Source organism: Saccopteryx leptura, chromosome 1 (genome assembly GCF_036850995.1).
Source record: "Saccopteryx leptura isolate mSacLep1 chromosome 1, mSacLep1_pri_phased_curated, whole genome shotgun sequence".
NCBI classification, from domain to species: Eukaryota; Metazoa; Chordata; class Mammalia; order Chiroptera; family Emballonuridae; genus Saccopteryx; species Saccopteryx leptura.
Window position 1 is genome coordinate 387,008,173 of NC_089503.1, and position 19,864 is coordinate 387,028,036.

At 50.7% G+C, this 19,864-nt stretch overlaps 2 protein-coding genes across 2 annotated transcripts in view; both read right to left on the reverse strand.

Moving 5' to 3' along the window:
* Positions 1 to 19,864, reverse strand: part of LOC136387724 (saoe class I histocompatibility antigen, A alpha chain-like) — a 106,536-nt gene that overhangs the window by 20,197 nt on the left and 66,475 nt on the right. Inside the window, exon 7 of the transcript XR_010748149.1 lies at positions 8,585 to 8,676. The gene's annotated coding sequence lies outside the window, so the exon portion shown is untranslated. The remainder of the gene's footprint in view (positions 1 to 8,584; positions 8,677 to 19,864) is intronic.
* Positions 8,729 to 19,864, reverse strand: part of LOC136387722 (saoe class I histocompatibility antigen, A alpha chain-like) — a 51,403-nt gene continuing 40,267 nt past the window's right edge. The window contains exons 1-6 of the mRNA XM_066359692.1: positions 11,661 to 11,781; positions 11,147 to 11,431; positions 10,621 to 10,896; positions 9,769 to 10,044; positions 9,530 to 9,646; positions 8,729 to 8,739 (exon numbers count right to left, since the gene is read on the reverse strand). Coding sequence (XP_066215789.1) covers positions 8,735 to 8,739; positions 9,530 to 9,646; positions 9,769 to 10,044; positions 10,621 to 10,896; positions 11,147 to 11,431; positions 11,661 to 11,724 — 1,023 coding nt within the window. The 5' untranslated portion in view covers positions 11,725 to 11,781 and the 3' untranslated portion in view covers positions 8,729 to 8,734. Of the gene's footprint in view, positions 8,740 to 9,529; positions 9,647 to 9,768; positions 10,045 to 10,620; positions 10,897 to 11,146; positions 11,432 to 11,660 lie in introns of the transcript that reaches the window.

Here is a 19,864-nt window from a genome sequence, read left to right on the forward strand (position 1 = left end):
GCTCGATGCTGGTGAAGGAGTAAAGGGTGCGGAGACCGCACATGTCACAGACACCCCCCCCCCCGGCGTCCAGCACAAGGCAGGAAACCTGCCACAGACTGGACCCAGTACAGACGCTGTCCACTCCATCAACAGAATGTCCAGAATGGTGGGCAGGGGAAAAGTATGAGACACCAGAGAACGGGCTGAAGGCCAGGCCCAACAGCACCGACCCTCCCGCAGGCGAGGGTTCCCACCTACCCCATGTGGGCACCCGGTGGGCGTGGACCCCAGTACTTGTCCCCCTGCAGGGAGAGGGGATGCAGGGCACTGACAACCACGGGGCAGGAGAGCAGGGGGACCAGTGAGCAGAGTGGGTATCGGGGCTACGGCCACGTTTCCGCAGGGGCCCCCTCACCACAGAGCCTGGAGAGGCCGGGGACTCGGAAGACAAGGAAAATCAAGGAGAGGAGACCCAAGGTCAGCAGCAACCTCCACGTCGGTGCCGGGGCGACTTCAATTACTGACACAGACGCCCAGAAAACCCTAAACCACAAGGCGGCAAGGAGACAGAAGCAGCCCGTCCACCAGCTGAGAACTCCCTGCTCTGGGGCCGAGCAGGGCGGGCTGAGTGAGTGCGGGCTGACCTTCTCTGCCTCATCGGGTCAGTCAGCAGCAAGAAGACATGGACACGGAGTCCCAGCAACAAGAAGGGAGCAGAGGATTGGAGCTGAAGACCTGAGGGCTGGCTTTTTGTCTGTTGAACAAATAACTAGAACCATCTGCATCGTCTATGAAGCACGGGACTTTCTTCGTTGTTGTTTTTACCTAAAGACGTCTCTTTTTGGTCATGACAAACGCGCTTTAAAAAAAAAATGAAAAAAGAAAAAGCCTGGTTGTTCTCAATACACCTTTAAAAGTTTATAAATTGTTTCATATCTGGTCAAGCTGAGACTTTTAAGAACCTCATTTTTATTTTGTAGTAAAAATATACAACTTGATTCTTTCTAGAAAGTCAACAAACTGGAAGCACCTGTTCATAAAGGTCTTAAATAATACTGATAATTTTTAAAGACCATCTCCTAACGCCCCCTGGAAATTATCCCCGGACTTGCACCTGAGGGTTTGGATTCCAGGCAGGAGGTGGTTTGGGGTGTAGACCTTGCTGACCCAGAGGGGGCTCTGAAGGACGGGGTCCCACAGGCAGGAGACCAAGGGCAGCTCTGAGGAGCAGATGAGTCCTGATGGTTGAGGACAGACGGGCAGAGCTAAAGCCACCTCAGATTACCAGACAGAAGTGTTTGGAATGAATTTCGAAGCCTTTAGAAAATTAATATAAAATAGACATAACATAAAATTTACCACTTTTTTTAACCATTGTAAAGTGTACAATTCAATGGCACTTGGTGCACAGACAGTGTTATGCAACCATCACCATGATTTAGTCTCAAAGCAATTTTGTCACCCAAGAAGGAAGTCACTTACCCAGTAATCAGTCACCCCCATCCCACTACCCCCGTCCACGGAGTCACTGATCTGCTTTCTGTCTCCCTTTGCCTCTTCTGGATATTTGATGTCAATGGAGTCAGACCACACGGAGCTTTTGTGTCTGGCTTCTTTCACTATCACAGTGTCTTCAAGGTTCATTCATACTGTAGTATCGATGAGTGCTTCATTGTTTAAATGTTCACCTCATATTCCATTTTATGGTTACACCACCATTTCTTTATCTATTCATCAGCTGATGGGCATCTATGCATCATATTGTCTTTTAAATCATGTGGGGAAAATAGCTACCAATAAAAAAGCAACAGTACTGGCTTTTGTGTTTAGCTATGCAGTTCCATGTACTATTCTTTATTTCTTTATCTAATTTGAAATCACTTTTTAGTGCTTTTTTGTTTCAGCGTAAAGGGATCCTTCTAGCATGTCAGGTAGGTACGATGAACTTAATCAGTTTTTGTTCACCTGGGAATGTCTTCCTTACTCCTTTATTTTTTTTTTAAATTTACTTTTTTTTCTGTTACAGTTAACACACAATAATATAATAACTTCAGGTGTGCTGCCTAGAGATTGGACATTTATATCACTTCCAAAGTGATCACCCTGATAAATCTAATATCAACTTGGCACCATATAAAGTTATTACAATATTATTGACTGTATTCTCTATGCTGTACTTTAAATCCCTATAACTATTATGTAACTACCAATATGCACTTATCAATCCCTTCACCTTTTCACCAGACCCGTACCACCCGCCACCAGAACAAAATGTTCTCTGTATCTATGGGTTCATTTCTTTTGTTTGGTTAGTATTTTTGTTTGTTTGTTTAGATTTCACATACAACTGAAATCCTCTGGCATATCTTCCTGTCTGACATATTTCTCTCAGCACAATACGCTCTAGGTCCATCCAGGTTGCTGCAGATGCAAAGTTACATTCATATTTATGTCTGGGTCATATTCCATCGTATATACACCACTTCTTCTTTATCCATTCCTCTACTGAGGGACACTGCCTAGGTCACTTCCATATCTTGGCAATTCTAAATAATGCTGCAATGAACACGTGGATGGATATGTCTTTTTGAATCGGTGTTTTGGGTTTCCTCAGATACACACCCAGAGGTGGAATTGCTGGGTCCTTCTCTGTCTCCTGTTCGTAGCCTTTGTTTTAATGTCTATTTTCTCTGATACAAGGACTGCTACCCTAGCTTTTTTCTTTTCATTTCCATTTTCATGAAATATCTATTTCCATCCCGTTTCTTTCAGTCTCTTGCGTGTCTTTTGATCTGAAGTGACTCTCTCTGGTTGACAGCATACATATATATATATATGTCCTTTTTTTTCTTATCCATTCAGCTACCATATTTCCTTCAATTAGAGCATTTAATTTTACATTTGAAACCATTATTGTCACCTTATTATTCATATGTATATCCCTTTTTTTTTTGCATTTTCTTATAGAAATCCCTTTAATATTTCTTGTAAAACAGTTTGGTGATAATAAACTCCATTAGGTTTTTCTTTAAGGTTTTTCTTTTGGGAGGAATCTCTTTATCTGTCACTCGAGTCTAATGATAGCTTTGCTGGGTCAGGTTGTCTTGGCTGTTGGTCCTTGCTTTCATGACTTTGACTATTTCATGCCAAGACTTTCTGGCCTGCAAAGTTATCATTGCAAAACCAGCTGATAATCTTATGAGAGTTTCCTTGTAGATAAGTATCTTTCTCTTACTGCTTTTAAGCTTCTCTGTCTTTAACATTTGACATTTTAATTATGACGTGTGTGTGTGGACCTCTCTGGGTTTCTCTTGTTTGGGACTCTCTGGGCTTCCTGGATTGTATGTCTATTTCCATCACTAAGTTAAGAAAGTTTTCGGTCATTATTTCTTCAAATAGACTTTTCAATGCCTTGCTGTCTCTCTCCCTTTCTCTCTGTCTCTCTCTTCCTTGTAGTACATCAATGATGTGAATATTGTTATGCTTGATGATGTCCCATAGGTCTCTTAAACTAACTTCATTTTTCAAATTTCTTTTTGCTGTTCTGATTGCATCATTTTTGCTAACCTGTATTAGAAATTGTTGATTTAATTCTCTGCTTCATCTAATCTGCTGTTGACTCCATTTAATGTGTTCTTTATTTTAGTTATTGAGTTAGGTAGGTTGATGGACACTCAGCTATGGTCCCCATATGTGCCTTCAAAGTCAGGGCTCAACAAAGGAACAATGACTCCAGCCAGCACTTCTCTCTGGGAGAAAGATGCCATTATTTCTTCAAATACTTTTTCATTAAAGAAAATTTTTTTAAATTATTAAGCAAGAGGCAGTGAGGCAAAGACAGACACCCACATTTGTTCCAGCTGTGATCCACCCGGCAAGCCCCTACCAGGCAATGTCTGCTTGTCTGGGCCGCTGCTCCATAGCTCTGTAACTGAGCAATCTTAGTGCCTGAGGTGAGGCCATGGAGCCATTCTCTGCACCCAGGGCCAACTTTGCGAGAACCAGTAGAGCCATGGCTGTGGGAAGAGAAGAGATAGAGAAAGATAGGAGGGGGCAGAGGTGGAGAAGCAGATGGTTGCTTCCCCTGTGTGCTCTGACCAGGAATCACAACCAGATTTCAGGCCAACAATCTACTGCTTTTCAACCAGCCAGGGCCTGCATACTTTTCCTAGTGCTTTCTCTCTCTCACCTCCTTTGGGGATTCCCATGATATGTACATTGGTATGTTTGGTGATAGCTCACCAGTTTCTAAGGTTCTGTCATTTTTACTTATTCTTTCTTTGTTTCTGCTCCTTGAACAGCATAATTTCAATGAGCTTACCTTGAAGTGTGCTGGTTGTCTCTCTGCATATTCAAATCTGTTGTTGAAACGCTCTGGTAAAGTTCTCATTTTAGATATTGTACTTCTACTCGATGACTTCTTGATTCCTTTTTGAAATTTTTATCTTCTTTTTTTTTTTTTTTTTTTTTTGGTATTTTTCTGAAGCTGGAAATGGGGGAGATAGTCAGACAGACTCCCGCATGCGCCCAACTGGGATCCACCTGGCACGCCCACCAGGGGCCACGCTCTGCCCACCAAGGGGCGATGCTCTGCCCCTCCGGGGCGCCGCCACGACCAGAGCCACTCCAGCGCCCGGGGCAGAGGCCAAGGAGCCATCCCCAGCGCCCGGGCCATCTTCACTCCAATGGAGCCTCAGCTGCGGGAGGGGAAGAGAGAGACAGAGAGGAAGGAGAGGGGGAGGGGTGGAGTAGCAGATGGGTGCTTCTTCTGTGTGCCCTGGCCGGGAATCAAACCCAGGACTTCTGCACGCCAGGCTGACACTCTACCACTGAGCCAACCGGCCAGGATGAAATTTTTATCTCTTTATTGATACTCTCTAGGTGGTTAAAGATAGGTTTCTTGGCTTTCTTTACTTTTACGTTCGTGGTCTCCTTTAGCTCTTTGAATACATTTATGAAACTTGCTTTAAATTCTTTCTCTAGTAATCCAAATGTTTGGGCTGCCTCAAGAATAAATAGTTGGTCAGTTTCATTTTTTTTGCCTATGAATGTGCTGTACTTTCTGATTTCATTGAATTCTTCATGACTTTTCTTAAGAAAGGAACTAGATATAAAAAACGTTATTACGCAATAACTCTAAAAACCAGATTTGTCCCCCTTCCCTGGTCATTGGTTTTCTTGTTCATTGTGAATTATAGTTGGTTGTTTAGTGACTTTTCTAAACTATTTTCGTATGGATTGTATTCTTCATTTTTGGTCAAAAAGTCTCTGTTCTGTCAGTGTCATGTCAGCTAGCGAATTAACAGAGAAATATTTAAATATCTGGAGAAGCAAAGAAAAATAGACAACACCTCTCAGTTCTTGGACCTGTGCTCCGTGTGTGTGTGAGTTGGGACATGCCTTCAACACTCATCTGTAGCATTTACAACTCTTGCTTTACCTGTAATTCCTGCTTATGGAGAGATTGAAATCAGCCAGAGGTCTGATCACATGGCTTTCTCAGGTCTTTTCTGATCACATGCCCCACACTGGGCATGCCCATGGCCTCTAGATTCCCAAGAAGATGTGAGAGTCGTCACAGCCCTTCCAGCCCAGGGCTCCTCACTCCCCGCTCTGTCTCCCAGGCTCTTCTCCACGTCCATTACTGGCCCATCTGATGTTTGTCCTGGACACAGCTGCTGGTTCCTTGACATGAAATAGTTTATGCACATGGTCTTTGCCTTAGTTCATTCTCTACCCAGAGACAGTTCTGAGTTAGAAAAATAAAGAGAAGGCATTTACATCCATCCTACAAGGATCCACTTGACAGATCAAAACCTATTCACAGTCAGACAAAAATGCAAGTCACACGGGGGCCTGAACTCAAAGTTTTCTGTCAGAGTGAGGGCTGTCTAGTGGGGTGGAGTCCCGAGTTTGTGGGGTCTGATGCTAAGTCAAGGTAGTTTGCACGGGAATTGTGCTGAATTGTAGGAAACACAGTTGGTGTCTGAGAATCAGAGAACTGAGTGAGGGGAGGAAAAACCCCTCACCATCCCACAAAGAAATTCAGAGTAAAAGCCAGCAAGTCACTTCTACCTGGGATGTCACTTATTGGTCACTTGTTCTCCTAGCCAAACTGGAGTCCCTACAAAATACCAGAAGGTTCTACTCTCAAATCTTTGCTCCAAGATTTGAAAATTTATTTCTCTTCCTCCCTCACCCCAGCACCCGAACTGTCTTCCCACATGAGGAGAATTCCACACATAAAGAGTCTGGTGGGAGACATGACCATGTCCTTCCATAAAAGAGGGAAACCCATGTCCCCAACATTAGTGCATCTGGACACAGCATGAGGCTCCACCAGTCAGGTGACCAAATACCAGACTCTGCCTCAGGACATGGTGACACAGAGAGTCTGGGACTGTGCAGAGTGCACTGGGCAAGGGTGGACGGAGTGGCAGACACAGCAGTTCTGGCCGCAGGACCAGGGTCCAGCATCAGGGAGTCAGGGGTGTGAGCAGTGACATGTGCCCAGCAGCAGGGCAGTGGTTCCTGTGTGGGACCCGACCTCGGCTGGACTGTGGGTCTGCTCCTGGCTGTGTGGCCTCAATATAATCTGTGGCTTTCCCCCAAATACTATTAGACCCCAATATCATGTAAATACTGCTTTATATCTGAAGTAGAAACAGTTGGCATTCCACTGTTTTCAGTAAGAAATCAATCAGGGGAACAGTTTCAGAGAGCAAGTGTTCAGAGATTTTATTACACTGACCTGAGGCCACTTCCTAAATCTCCCACCTGACTCTACCCCACGGCAGAGAGAACAACATGTAACTCCCAACATCACATCTTCTTACACACCCCTGGCCCCTCCCAGACCCACTGTCCCTGAGAATTAGGCACCAGACCAGGAGTCACCGTGTAACCAGCCCTGCAGGTGAGGCTGACACACAGCCCTGTGGGGACCCTGGTCTGGGTTCCTGCTACTAAACGTGTGACCTGAGACCAGCAGCATCAGCACCAACCTTGTTATAATCCAGACTCTCACACTCTGCTCCCGATGGTCTGAGTCTTAACAAAATGGCAGGTGACCCCTGCGCACAGGGAAGTCTGGGACTCCGTGGTCGTCATGCCTTCTAGACGCGGAGACAGAACTGTGCCGTCGGCTCTGGTGTGTGTCTGAGCAGATCGCTCAGCACTGGGTCCTGGTCAGTCCTTCCTCCTTTGTCTCCTGCAGCCATCACTGCCTGGGTCTCCTCCTCTGTTCTGAAAGCTTTAAATCTCTCTCTGTGTCGTCTCCCAAGTATGTTTCTCCAGCTGACATCTCTCCTCATCTCCAGATTCATCAGGCCAGCTGCCAATCGGACGACTCCCTTGTATTTCTAACAGACGTCTCAGCTCCACCATCTCTTACAATGAACGCCTGTGATGTCTCCTCAGATATGCTCCTTCCAGAGCCTCCCCATCTCCACTGACAGCAACTCCATCTACTTCCATCCTCTGAGATTTTTCGTGACCTTGACTCCTCTGACACCCCAGATCAACCCATCAGGAAGCAGGGACACCCAGAGGAGAATGAGACTGGAACCCCAAACAAGAACAAAAACAGTCAGGTTGCTCCATAGAAACTAAGAAACAACAAATGAAGACCCAGGAGACGGGGGTGGACGGGCGGACTCAGGCCTGGGCCTCGGCTGACTGGCCCAACAAAACCCTCGTTGCTCACAGACCTGGACGTGTCCTTTATTAGGATAGTTTACAAGGCCTGGGTGACATGTGAGTCCCTGTGCTCACAGGTCCTGGGGGACAAAGTTCTACTGGAGAGAGAAGGACAAAGGAGCAGAGAGGTGACCCACTGCAGACTGACCACTTGAAGCCCACGATGCACTGAGCACCAACTGGGCACAGACCTGACCACGCTCGGTCCTCACAGCCTCTCTGTTCTGGAATATTCTCAGTGCTTCCATTTATTTCCTCTCAAACTTTATGGCCTTCTCTTTTAATTAACCCAACCAACCCTCAGGGCAAGAAATGAAAATACATGTTCACAGCTAGAGTTCTTATTTCCATAAGGGGGTAAGAAGCTGCAGCTCAGTGCTCCATGAAGTACAGACAGGGACGGGGAAGGCCCAGCCCCCCTCTGCTGCACAGGGAAGTGTGGGGAGGGGACGTGGGAGCATGTTGGAGGAAAGCCAAAGCACCGAGTGACTTTCTGTTCCATCCTCAGAAAGTGAAGGTCCAGACCAAGCACACACGACTGAGGGCGGTCACGCCCAGAGAAGGCTCAAGGATGCGATGCTTGGCTCTGCTGGAGCTCTCTGCAGGTCAGGAATCAGACAGCAGATGGTGCTGTGTTACGTCTCAGAAAGGGCAATGTAAATCTAATCAGTTTTGCAAAAATAAATAATGAAATTGTACACTGTATTCTGCTTGTTAGTTTCTCACGCATGATGTCATGTTTCTGCTTAATAAATGGATAGCTGATCTCTCTAAGGCACCTCAATCCTGGAGAGATTGGGGTCCCCCACTGGCAGTATTGTTGCTGACTCACTCCTTTGCGGCTCCTCTTCATGAGACCCTGAGTAACAACAGCAAACGGGGCAGGAGTAGGCCAGGCTCCCACCTCCTCACACTATGCTGATAGGAATGCAGACACATTCAGATGCCCTTTGCAGAGACAGAAGTGAGAGGTTCCTGAAGTCACAAATGGGGTTGGTGGGTGTGTGTGTGTGTGTGTGATGCATCTTCCGTCTCTCAGTTCAAGGCAGCTGTCTCATGCTGTAGATAAAAATAATCACAAATTCAAGTCAGTGGCTGTAACTGGTGACATTCTCAATAGTCCACTTCATGCTCAAAATGTCCCAGAGAATTCTCATCACCCAGTCCCAACCCCCCCCCCCCCCCCCACATCAGGGTCTCACTATTAGAAGCCGTGAGAGACATAGCGCCCTGGGCATTGTCACTGCCTGGGGTAGAACACAACAGGATGTGGTCAGAGCCCCCAGGACAGGAGAATAAAGGAGGAACTATGGGGGGTGAGGTCCCCCATGACTCCTGTCTGCACTGTCACAGGGTCTCAGGGGTCACCCCCTCCATATTCACTGGCAGCCTGAGCATAACTTTCTCCTTTCCCACTTGTGGGAAGAAAACATCCCGTGAGAGACCAGGGAGGAGGCAGGGCCATGAGGTCTCAATGGAAACCCTAGACCTGGACCCCAGAGAAGTTTCCAGAACTGTGAGTACAGACTCAGGGCAGGATCAGGAAACCCTAGGAAAGTACATGTGTGGGGACTTGACCAACCTCCCTCCAGCAGGTCTGTCCTCAGCAGGACCCTTGTCTCAGACCTGTCACTGTTGGGGACCAGGTCCCCATTACCATATTCATCAAGATGATAACTTTGTCCCTCATGTTCACACATGTCTCACTAAAGAGTAAGTGTTAGCAAATGGCCCCAGACTGGGAGAGCACATTTGTGGGGACAGTACTTACCATTAATGAAGCTGACACACTTCTTCCTGGGCTTGAAACTCCTGTGGGACAAGAAACTCAGACCCCACCCTTCCCTACCTGATCGCCTCCTCCTCCACATCACAGCTCCCACCACAGCTCCAGTGACCACAGCTCCAAGGAGGACCAGGACAGCAATGATGGCCACAGTGGTATTGGTGTCCTGAGGAAGTGGCTCTGGGAAGGGAAGGAAGGGGAAGTGACGGCCCTGACCCCTGGACACAGCCCTGATCCTGCTGAAGTCCTCCAGAGGCCCCTGCTCCCTGAGAAGAGGCTCTGTGCCCACGTCCCCTCCTCACCCCATCTCAGGGTCAGAGGCTCGGGCAGCCCCTCGTGCTGCACATGGCACGTGTAGCTCTGCTCCTCTCCAGGGGGCACCGCCACGGCCGCCCACTTCTGAAAGGTCCCGTCCCCCGCAGGCCTGGTCTCCACATGATCAGTTTCCTGGGTCAGGTCCTGCCCGTCACGCTGCCAGGTCAGGGTGATCTCCGCAGGGTAGAAACTCAGGGCCCAGCACCTCAGGGTGACCTCATGGTCAGAGATGGGGTGGTGGGTCATGTGTGTCTTTGGGGGGTCTGAGGAGAAGAGTGAGAAATTCAGGACCTTTTCATCCCTCATGGGCCACTCCAGCAGCACTCCTGTGACCATCCTGAGAGTACAGGACAGCTGGGGTGGGGGAGGGAGCACAAAACCCAGACACCAGCCTGGATACAGGCATTTGGGATGATCTCTTAGTGTTCAAAAAGTTCTAGAATCAGAGAGACACAGCTCAAGGTAGGAGAAAACAAAATTCCGGTCCCGACCTGGGTGGAGGCCAAATGACTCAGAAAAGCCGGGGTCAGACCTCAGACACACTGGGTGGGAACAGAGAACAAGGCCTGAGGGAGAAAGTCCCCATGGGTCCCAGGGCCACTGCCAGGGTCAATGGGAACCGCTGATGGGTTATTTCAGGGTTGGTCTCCCCTCCATCCCAGAGAGACTGCACCTAAGTGTCCTGAGAGAAGGGGGAGTCGGTCTCTGGTCCCGGATTTGAAAGCCCAGGGGACTCAATGTCCCGACCCAAAGGAGGGTGTTCTGACCCGGTCCATTTCCTGTGTCCGTGTAGGAGCCGCAGCCCGAGGGGAGAGGAGGGAGCCCCGCGGCCCTGGTACCTGCGCGCTGCAGCGTCTCCTTCCCCCTTTCCAGTTGAATGCGGAGCCACTCCACGCACTCCCCCTCCAGGTAGTTCCTGTAGTGCTTGGCATAATCGAACTGCTCCCAGTTGCGTCGGGTGATCTGAGCCGCCGCGCCGTTCGCGGTCCAGGAGCGCAGGTCCTCGTTCAGGGCCAGAGAATCGGTCCCGTCATAGGCGTACTGAGTGTACCCGCGGAGGAGGCGCCCGTCTGGGTCCATTTCGCAGCCAAGCATCCCCTGGAGGGTGTGAGACCCTGACCCCGCCCCGCGGTCAGCCCCGCCCACCTAGCCCCGCCCCTGGTCTGCCACGCCCCCACCCCCCATCCCACCCCCCTCAGGGGTTAAACCTAAACCCAAAACGAAACCGGGTCAAAGTCCGTGGGTTCCTCCCAGGTGGTATGTGGGGTCCTGCTGTCACGGGTGGATTTCGGACCCGGACACTCGGGCGATCTCGGTCCGTCCGTGGGGATGAGGTCGTGACCGGGACCCGCCCGCGTGGCTCACCGTCCTCGCTCTGGTTGTAGTAGCCGCGCAGGGTGTTCAGATACACTCGGAAATTCTGTGCGTAGCCCTTGGCGCGCCGCGTCTCGCGGTCCCAAAACTGCGGGCGCTCCTGCTCCACCCACGGCTGCTCCATCCACGGCGCCCGTGGCTCCGCCCTCCGGCTCGCGGCGTCGCTGTCGAATAGCGAAATCTCCGTGTCGTCCACGTAGCCGACGGTGATGAAGCGGGGCTCCCCGCGGCCGGGCCGGGACACGGCGGTGCTGAAATATCTCAGGGCGTGAGGACCTGGGGGCAGAGAGGGGCTGAGACCCGGCGACACTTCCCGGCGCGGGTCTCGTGCCCGCGGTCTGCGGGACAAGAGGAGAGGGGTCCCAGGAGACGGAAAAGTGGCTAAAAGGGGCATGTGGAAGGTCAGAGCCGGGGATAGTGGACACTCGCCCGCCCGGGCTCCGGCGTCCCCTGGGGGCCCCTTGCTCCTCTCCGCAGAGGCCGTTCCCCACCGACCCGCATTCACCTGCCCAAGTCGGGGTCAGGACCAGAGCCCCGGAGAACAACAGGAAGAGGGTTGGGGACCCCATCACCAGCACCCTCAAGGTACAGAGACAATCTGAGTCGAGTGGGTCGGCGGAGACCTTATAACCCGGGACGCGGAGAGGCTGATTGGCTTCTCTAGAAACCGTACACCCAATGGGAGTGACCGCTGGGGACTCGTCATGAGTATCCAGGAAAAAGGACCCCACAAAGGCTGTAAGAGGCAGAAGTGAAACCCTGGGAGATGGGGACTCCCCAACACTGACCTTCCCCGCCCAGACTTCGCCCTTGGGCTGAGACCCTGAGAGTCAGGCCTGGGGCCCGGACGGTTCCCCGAACCCTTCTCCTGCGCAGAGAGCTCTTTGTCACACTGTCTCCCTGAGTCCTGGCCCAGGGGCTGTGAGGAAACCAAAAAGAGACACCAAGGCTGGGCCTGGCCCTTCCTCCTCTTCTCTACCCAGAACCCCTTCCCCTGAAATGGACTCTCTGCCTCCCACCGCTTATCTGTCCCCCTTGTCTCTTCTAGTAGAAAACTCACCCCAGGGAACTTGATGTCAGAGAGTGAGCTCGCCCTGGGAATGGCGGTGGAGGGACAGGGTTTCTCTTAACCCTGGAGGAGCTGTGCCTGAAAACACGGGATGGAGATCCTCAGAGACCAGTCTCCCTGTTGTCTGTGAACCCCAGTGGGGAGCACAGTCTTGGGAACCCTGAACTGCAGGAAGCTGATCTGTAGATAAGTGATTTTGGCCCCTTGGTACAGAAATGTGTCTAACAAGCACTGCAGTCAGACTCACAAAGCTCCTGAATTCTACTTCCCACACAGTGTGTCTGTGACTCGGGATTGTTACATTGTGAAATGATCTTCATTCAGTAACCCTGAGTTTGTCTGTGAGTCCCTCATGTCGTCAATACACAGAAGCCCAGGGAAGCCGTGTGTCACTGTGCATTTCAGCAGGGGCATGTACATCCTTGAAGTTACAAATGCTCAATGTGGTCATCCCAGTGATGGAGAGAGAGAAGGAAGGTTGGTTGGAGGGGTCCCAGACCCAGGGCAGAGTAAGGAAAGTTCAGAGAGGGTGTCAGGGAGCCTGGAGCCTAAGTCAGCCTTCAGAGGGACAATGGTCCTGCCTCAGTTTCCCTGCTGTTCTCAATCTTTGATGGGATTAAGCCAGTGAGACACAAGGTCCCAGAGCAAACAGAGCAGCAGATTTGAGAGCACAGCAGCGGGGCCATCGGTCAGTTATGCTCCCTCAGGCTGAGGTCTGGGTGTGCATTCTCACGCTGCCACGTGACCTAGTGGAGGAAAGAATGACGAGAGAGGAAAAGGGAAGAACTGCTGGACCAGCACCTTTACGTAGACGAGAAGGGATGAGGCCTCGAGCACCAGCAGAGAGACGGCTCTGGCTGAGAGCGTGGACAGCTCACCTGTGGTGACGTCTCCAAGTAGATGGTGTTGGGAATCTGTAATAATCGTCTTCTAATGTGTTCAGTTTTCTCAGTGAAGCAGGAAACAAGGTCACTTTCAGTAATGAGATGGGAAAGGAGGGTGGATGTTTGAGCAGAGGATGGGGGAGACTGAGGGAGCCGTGCAGGGACAGGATGATTGTGGGCAGCAGTGTGGACCCCCTTGTGGTCTGAGTCATGATGTTAACATGACAGTATCCTCGTGTCTGTGTTGTCTCCAGCCTCCTGTAGCTGCACGGGGCAGGTACAGGGAGGGCAGAGTAGAATTGCCTGAATGTGTAGTTTTTCAAGCAAGGGTGACAAGACAAGGGAGATCAAGGGAGGGATTGAAATGTTGTCTCATGGAATTGAAGATGAGTAAGAAGGGAGGAGAGGACATTGAGGGGTGAGGGATGGTGACTAGATGGTAGGATAATAACCTGGGATCCCAGTGGGCACAAAGGATTGTGGGAGGTGATGTAGCACAGGGTGGTCTCGGGCCTGGGAAACAGGCACATTTGTGATGAAAGGTTTGCTGATATTACATTACACATGTGATCAAATAATCGCACCAATGTTTCCAGAGCTTAGGCCGCCCTGCGGGGTGAGTAGGGAGATGGAGGGCAGAGCGTGGGAAGCATGGCGTGGAGACTGTGGGAGGGCTGGGTTATTGGCAATGACAAGTCTAGGGGATGATAAGGGAGGGGGCCCAGGAAGAGCAGAGCAGAAGGTCATGGAGGAGAGGAGCTCAGGGAAGTGAGGAGCCAGGGACTGAGCATCCTCTGCTGTGTGTTCTGTCCCTGCTGTAAAGTGACCACAAACCAAGTGGCTTTAAACAACAGCCCTTTATTATCTCACGGTTGTGCAGGTTACACCTTTGTAATGTCCTCACTGGACTAGGAACAAGGGGTCAGCAGGTCTCTGCCCCTCACTGGGGCTCTGGAAGAATCCACTGCCAAGCTCACTCACTGTGTTGTCTGAACTCAGATTCTTGCAGATGTGGGACTGAGTCCCTGTTTCCTCGCTGGGTGTCAGCTGGAGCCACCCTGAGCTCCCAGAGGATGTCTTCAGTCCTGGAACGTGGTCCCCCACAGCACACACAATCCTTCCCCCACGTGGGACCTCTCTGCCTCCCCTCACCCTCATCTCTCCTGCAGCATCTCTGACTCCAGCCAGAGAAACCTCTCTGCTTTTAGGTTTATGTGACGTGATTGGGCCCAGACAGGTGATCCAGGATGGTCTCCTTGTCCTAAGGTCCTGAACCTTCATTACATCACCAAGTCCCTTTGTAAGGAAGCCTGTCCACAGGCTCCAAGGATTCGGGCTGGACATCTTTAGGGTCCACCGTTCAGCCTTCCACAGGTGATTATGTTGAAATAACCGAGGTCAAGGAGGCAGCACTCTGGGGAGGGTAGCAGTGTGCAGAGCCTGTGGAGAAGAGTGTGCAGGACGTTTGGGGGACCTGGGGTGACTGCGACAAACAGGGGAAAGGAGAGAAGGAGGTTAGTCAGTCTTAGTTCCAGTGTGTAGACTTTTCTTGACCCTCTGATTGTGGGGTGCAAACACTGGTGGAGGAGGGGTGTTACACGGAGTCTGTGGATTCACTGTTGACACTTGTGGGATGGGGGTGCACTCACACGAGCTCTCAGGTCTGCCCGTCACCTGCTTTGAAAGAGACACTCCTGGGGCACCAGGTGTGACCCTGACACAGGGGCCTCTTCTGTCCTGCTGAGGGGACAGAAGGCTTAAGGCAGCTCTGGTCTTTGTACCAATGATCCCAAGGTGTATGTGCACACTGTGCAAGATTAAGTAGACATTAAAAAGCATTACTGAATAAGAGATTTTTTAAAAAACTGTTGTAAAATTTTATCTTTAGAGGATAATTAATGTGATTTTATGAGACCTTAAATTTTGGAAATGTGTGCAAATTACAAATGTATTTCTCAGAACAATAAAAATAATAATATTGTAGTAATACTATTGTTTGGGGAGGGTGTTCTTTTTAAGAGAGGAATTTGAGTATTTGGTGTCATGATGGTTGCAAGTGATTTTTGTGCTTCAGGAAAAATGATACAAATGCAATGTGTCCTATGCATGAGCCAAATTTGGAAAAATGTTAAAACTATTGAATTTGAGGTAACTATTACACTACTTTTACAGTGAGAGTCAGGGAGATAGAAACAGACTCCTGTGTGCAACCGACGTGGATCCACCCAGCAAGCCTGGACCACACAGGAGGCAGGAATGCTCTGCCCATCTGGGGTTTTGCTGCTCTGTTGCTTGGTAACCAAACCATTTCAGTGCCTGCTGTTAGGCCATGGTGCCATCCTGAGCACCTGGAGCCAACTTGCTCCAATCATTCGAGCCATGTCTGTGGGAAGGGGAGAGAGAGAAAGGGAAGAGGGAGGGGTGGAGAAACAGGTGGTTGCTTCTCCTGTGTGCCCTGACCAGGGATCGAACCCGGGACTTCCACATGCCAGGCTGACACTCTATTATTGAGCCAACTGGCCAGGGCCATACTATGCTTTTAAACTTCTTGTTTATATGAAAATGTCACCAATAATATAGAAAACATTACAGAAAAGAATATAATGACACAGGAAGTGTTCAGAACATGATGTCCAAATAAAAGTCAGATTCAAAAATGTTTACGTGACTGAATGTGAGTGTGAGTGTATGAGTGTGTCACTGTGAATCTGTGTAAGTCATTATGAATGTGCCTTTATTCCCTCATTCATTCCTTCAACAGATGTGTAAAATCAACCAGATACTTTTAGGGCAATGAAAACATCACATCCCTGTCCTTGTCCTCATAAAGCTTATACACAGAATCCTCGGGTTACAACACTTCCGACATAGGGCTTTTTGAGTTTACTATACTCTCTCCCGTAAAAACTTTACAAAATTGAGACGTGAGTGCTTTAGCTTACACCCTGCTATTAGCGTCGTACTTATACTTACTGGCCGCGGGGGTGAACTGGTTTGGTTGCGTGCAGCGGAGGAATACACAGTAACGCGCTGTGAGTGAGGGGTTGGCGGTTCCTAGGACACTCATCTGCACCATTCTGGACTGTTCAGAGCGCAAGGGTTCCATTTGTGTTGCTTTGGTGACTTTTTGGCCCTCATCATGGCTCCTAAATGAAAGTCAGCTTTCAGGTGGTCGGGCTGCGAAGAGGAGGAAAGCCGTCACAACGGAAGTGGAATTAGACGCTGCAAAGAGATCAGAGAAAGAAGCATCAGCGACGAACAGCGGGCACATGCTAGTCCTCAGCCGCTCTACTGCAGCAACAATTGTCGAGGACAACGACGTCCATGGCTTTGAGGAGCCAGTGGAGGCTGTCACAGAGAAGGTTGCTGCCATGGGGAAACAGCTTCTTTGGAAGTGGAGGCTTAGGATGTCACAGAGCTACTGGCCTCACATGGAGAGGAGCTGTCTGCTGAGGACCTCATTCAGCTGGAGAAGCAGCTGATTGAAGAGGAGGAAGTAGAAACCCCAGGACCCACGAGATTGACTACCGAGGGTTTGGCATAAGGCTTTTCTATGGGAGACAAGCAGTAGACAAAATTTCAGGCTGAGGACCCCATCAGTAGCAGATGCAGTAAGGTCTACAGAGCTGTGACGGATGCCTTGCGACGCTGTAGGCAGGTTTTGGAAGAGAAGAAGTCATCAACCCTCCAGACTAGCCTGGAACAATTCTGTAAGAAGAGAGAGAGGGCTGTAACAGATCCTGTACCCTCTACATCAGCTGCTTCTCGAGATGAAACACCTGTAGTGCAGGTAGAATCATCTCCAGCGTCTCCTGACTGTTCCTTAGACAATCCTGAGTCACCTGACCCCGTGTCTCCAGCACCTGCTGCAGGTTCTCCTGCCTCTCCAGCTTCCTCCTCCCCAGAGGTCCCTCTCTCCCACCTTGCAGTGCCCCTTCCAGTGTGCAAGCCAACCACAGCAATAAGGGAAAGGTGGTTTTTACACTCATTTTTCCTGTTACTACAATACACCGCAGTGCAGTATACTCATGTCCTTTTCCTTTTCTGTGGCTGAGTTGTGTTTTATGTTCCAGATTATGATTTCACAACTATGTTAAGATAGGTAAGTGACTTCGTCTAAGGCAGTGGTCCCCAACCTTTTTTGGGCCATGGACCGGTTTAATGTCAGAAAATATTTTCACGGACCGGCCTTTAGGGTGGGATGGATAAGTGCACAAAATAAAATTATGCGACCGGCATAAAAACTGTGGTATTTTTAAATATAATTGTCGAATTTACGAGACAAGCGTCAAGAGTGAGTCTTAGACAGATGTAACAGAGGGAATCTGGTCATTTTTTTTAAAATAAAACATCATTCAGAGTTAAATATAAATAAAACAGAAATAACGTAAGTTATTATTCTTTCTCTGCAGACCAGTACCAAATGGCCCACTGACCGGTACCGGTCTGCGGCCCGGGGGTTGGGGCCCACTGGTCTAGGGTGTGTTTCCACTCACACCAAAATTCATGTTGTGTTACTGTCGTAGGAACAGAACTGTGTCATACCCTGAGGACCACGTGTAGTCTCAAAAAGGGACACACAGTAAACAACGAAATAAATGTTTAAAAATGTGTGTCCGTGAGCTGGGGGAGAGAGAGCCTGGGGATGTCCCCGGGTGGGACAGTGGAGGGCGGGCTGGTGAGCAAGGTCACTGGGGAGATGGTCAGGGAGGGAGGTGCTGCCTGGTGACAGGTCCTCAGCCCGGGACAGCACCCCGGGCGCCTATGCAGGAGGAGCACCGGGGACCAGGGTCTGGGCCCCTCGCACGACCACCTCTGTGTCCCCTGGCCCGGGACTACTGGAGAGGGTCTTGCAAATGAGAAAGACTTTTAGAGTAAATCATACTAGAAAAGGTCATTCCGGCCACAGAAGCACATTTCAAAGGTTTTATATAGAAAGTCTCCTCCCCTGCGCGGGCCCGAGGGACCCAGGACTCTGCCAGGATGAGCTTGTCACCAGCTTCCCCGTGTCCTTCCTGACAATAAGTTAAGTAAATAGTTTGTGCAAACGTGGAGAAAGAGCACCCGGAAGAAACAGGCAGCGGTGGGAAGAGCCTCTACTTCTCGAGTATGCTCGGGGTGGCCTTCGCGGACAGGACAGAGCAGGAGAGGTGGAACTCGCGGCCCACGCGAGGCTCTGAGCGCCCCTCCCTCCAATCCGCGGCGCGCGAGCCAGGGCACGGGTCTGCTCCCAGCGCGGTCGGCATCCCGGAGCTGGTTGGCAGCGCCCTCGCGTGGCCACAGCGCTGAGGACAAAGACCCGCTCCCCTTTCTCCTGCTCAGCGGGGTCTCCCCGGTTCCCCGGGTCTCCCAGCCCGCGCACGGAGCAATACACACGCGGGAGGGGGGCGCCACCCCCGGGACCACGTTCAACTTCTTAGTGTTTCCTCCCATCGAGAAGCTGGGACTGGCCTCAGACAAGAGGGGGCCTCTAGGCGGTAACAGCCAGTTCCCAGGTCCACAAAGAGCTTCAGAAACACCCTGGGTTCTGCAGTGCACCCGGCTGTCACTTCTCTGGATGGGGACCCACGTGCCTGTCCCTTATGTCTGCTTTAGCTGCTGGTGCCAGAGATCCCTGCGCCTGGGAATCAGCCCAGTGAGTCTCTAACCCTGGGATCTGAGGGAGGAGTCCTGGGGCATCAGGTCCAGAAAGGACAGGAGGCTCCCAGGAAAATGGAGACAGAGGAGAGTGGCATCGGGAGGTGAAGGCGGAGAGGACAGCAGGAGACACCAGAGAAGACTGTGATGGGGAGGGCAGGCCACGGGGACACGTGTGGGGCTGTGTTTGGACAGTGATCTCTGGGTACTGGCCACAGAACCAAGGACAGGTGCCTGTGCCCCACCTCAGGGACCAGCCTGGTCCTGATTGCTGGGGTTCCCAAGGTCCCACTCTGGGAAACCTCATGTGTGGTCTGAAGCCAGGCCAGATGAGCTCAGACATGTGCCTGTCCCTTCCTCATCTACTTCTGTCCACTCCCGCGGGGCTGACACTGTCCCCGTGAGCTGGACACGGTCATGGCTAGGAGGACACTGACAGTAAGCCAGGACACAGACAACTGACAATCCTTGTTCCAGGATCTGGGGTGTCCCAGCCCCCCTGCAGCTGTCTTAACACAGGTCCCAGGTATCCTGTCTCTTTCTCTCAGGTGGCCTAAGTGCCAGGATCCTCAGTCTAGACCACGTCAGTCCCCTGTGTGCCACCCCAGCTCCATGTCTCATCTCTACCCCGATGTCTAACCCAGAGATTTGATGCTTTCCAGTCTGGGGACAGCTGCCTACACCCTCCAGCCCTGCAGCTGAAGGACATGACCTGCAAGATAGCCAGAGCCCCTTCCCGGCCCAGGACACGTCACAGGCAGCTGGTGGTCAGGCCCAGCCTGTCTGCGGTGCCCACATGGCTCCGGTGTGAGGGCAGCAGGCACTGTGCAGAGTCCTGGCTACTAGCTCAGGGGACCAAGAGCAGTAGGGAGACACTAGACTCACACAGGACACATGCGGACACATGCACACGTGTGCACACACATCATACAGGACACGCACCACACACCAGCAGGTCTCCTCTTCCCAGACCCAGGCCCAGTGTTAAGGAAATCTGGTCACAACATTCATTCATTCATTCATTCCACCAACACTTAGTGAGCGCCTCTGTGCCAGGCTTCACGTCAGGCTGGGGATCACTTAGTGAAAACAGACAAAACCCCGCTCTCCTGATGCTCA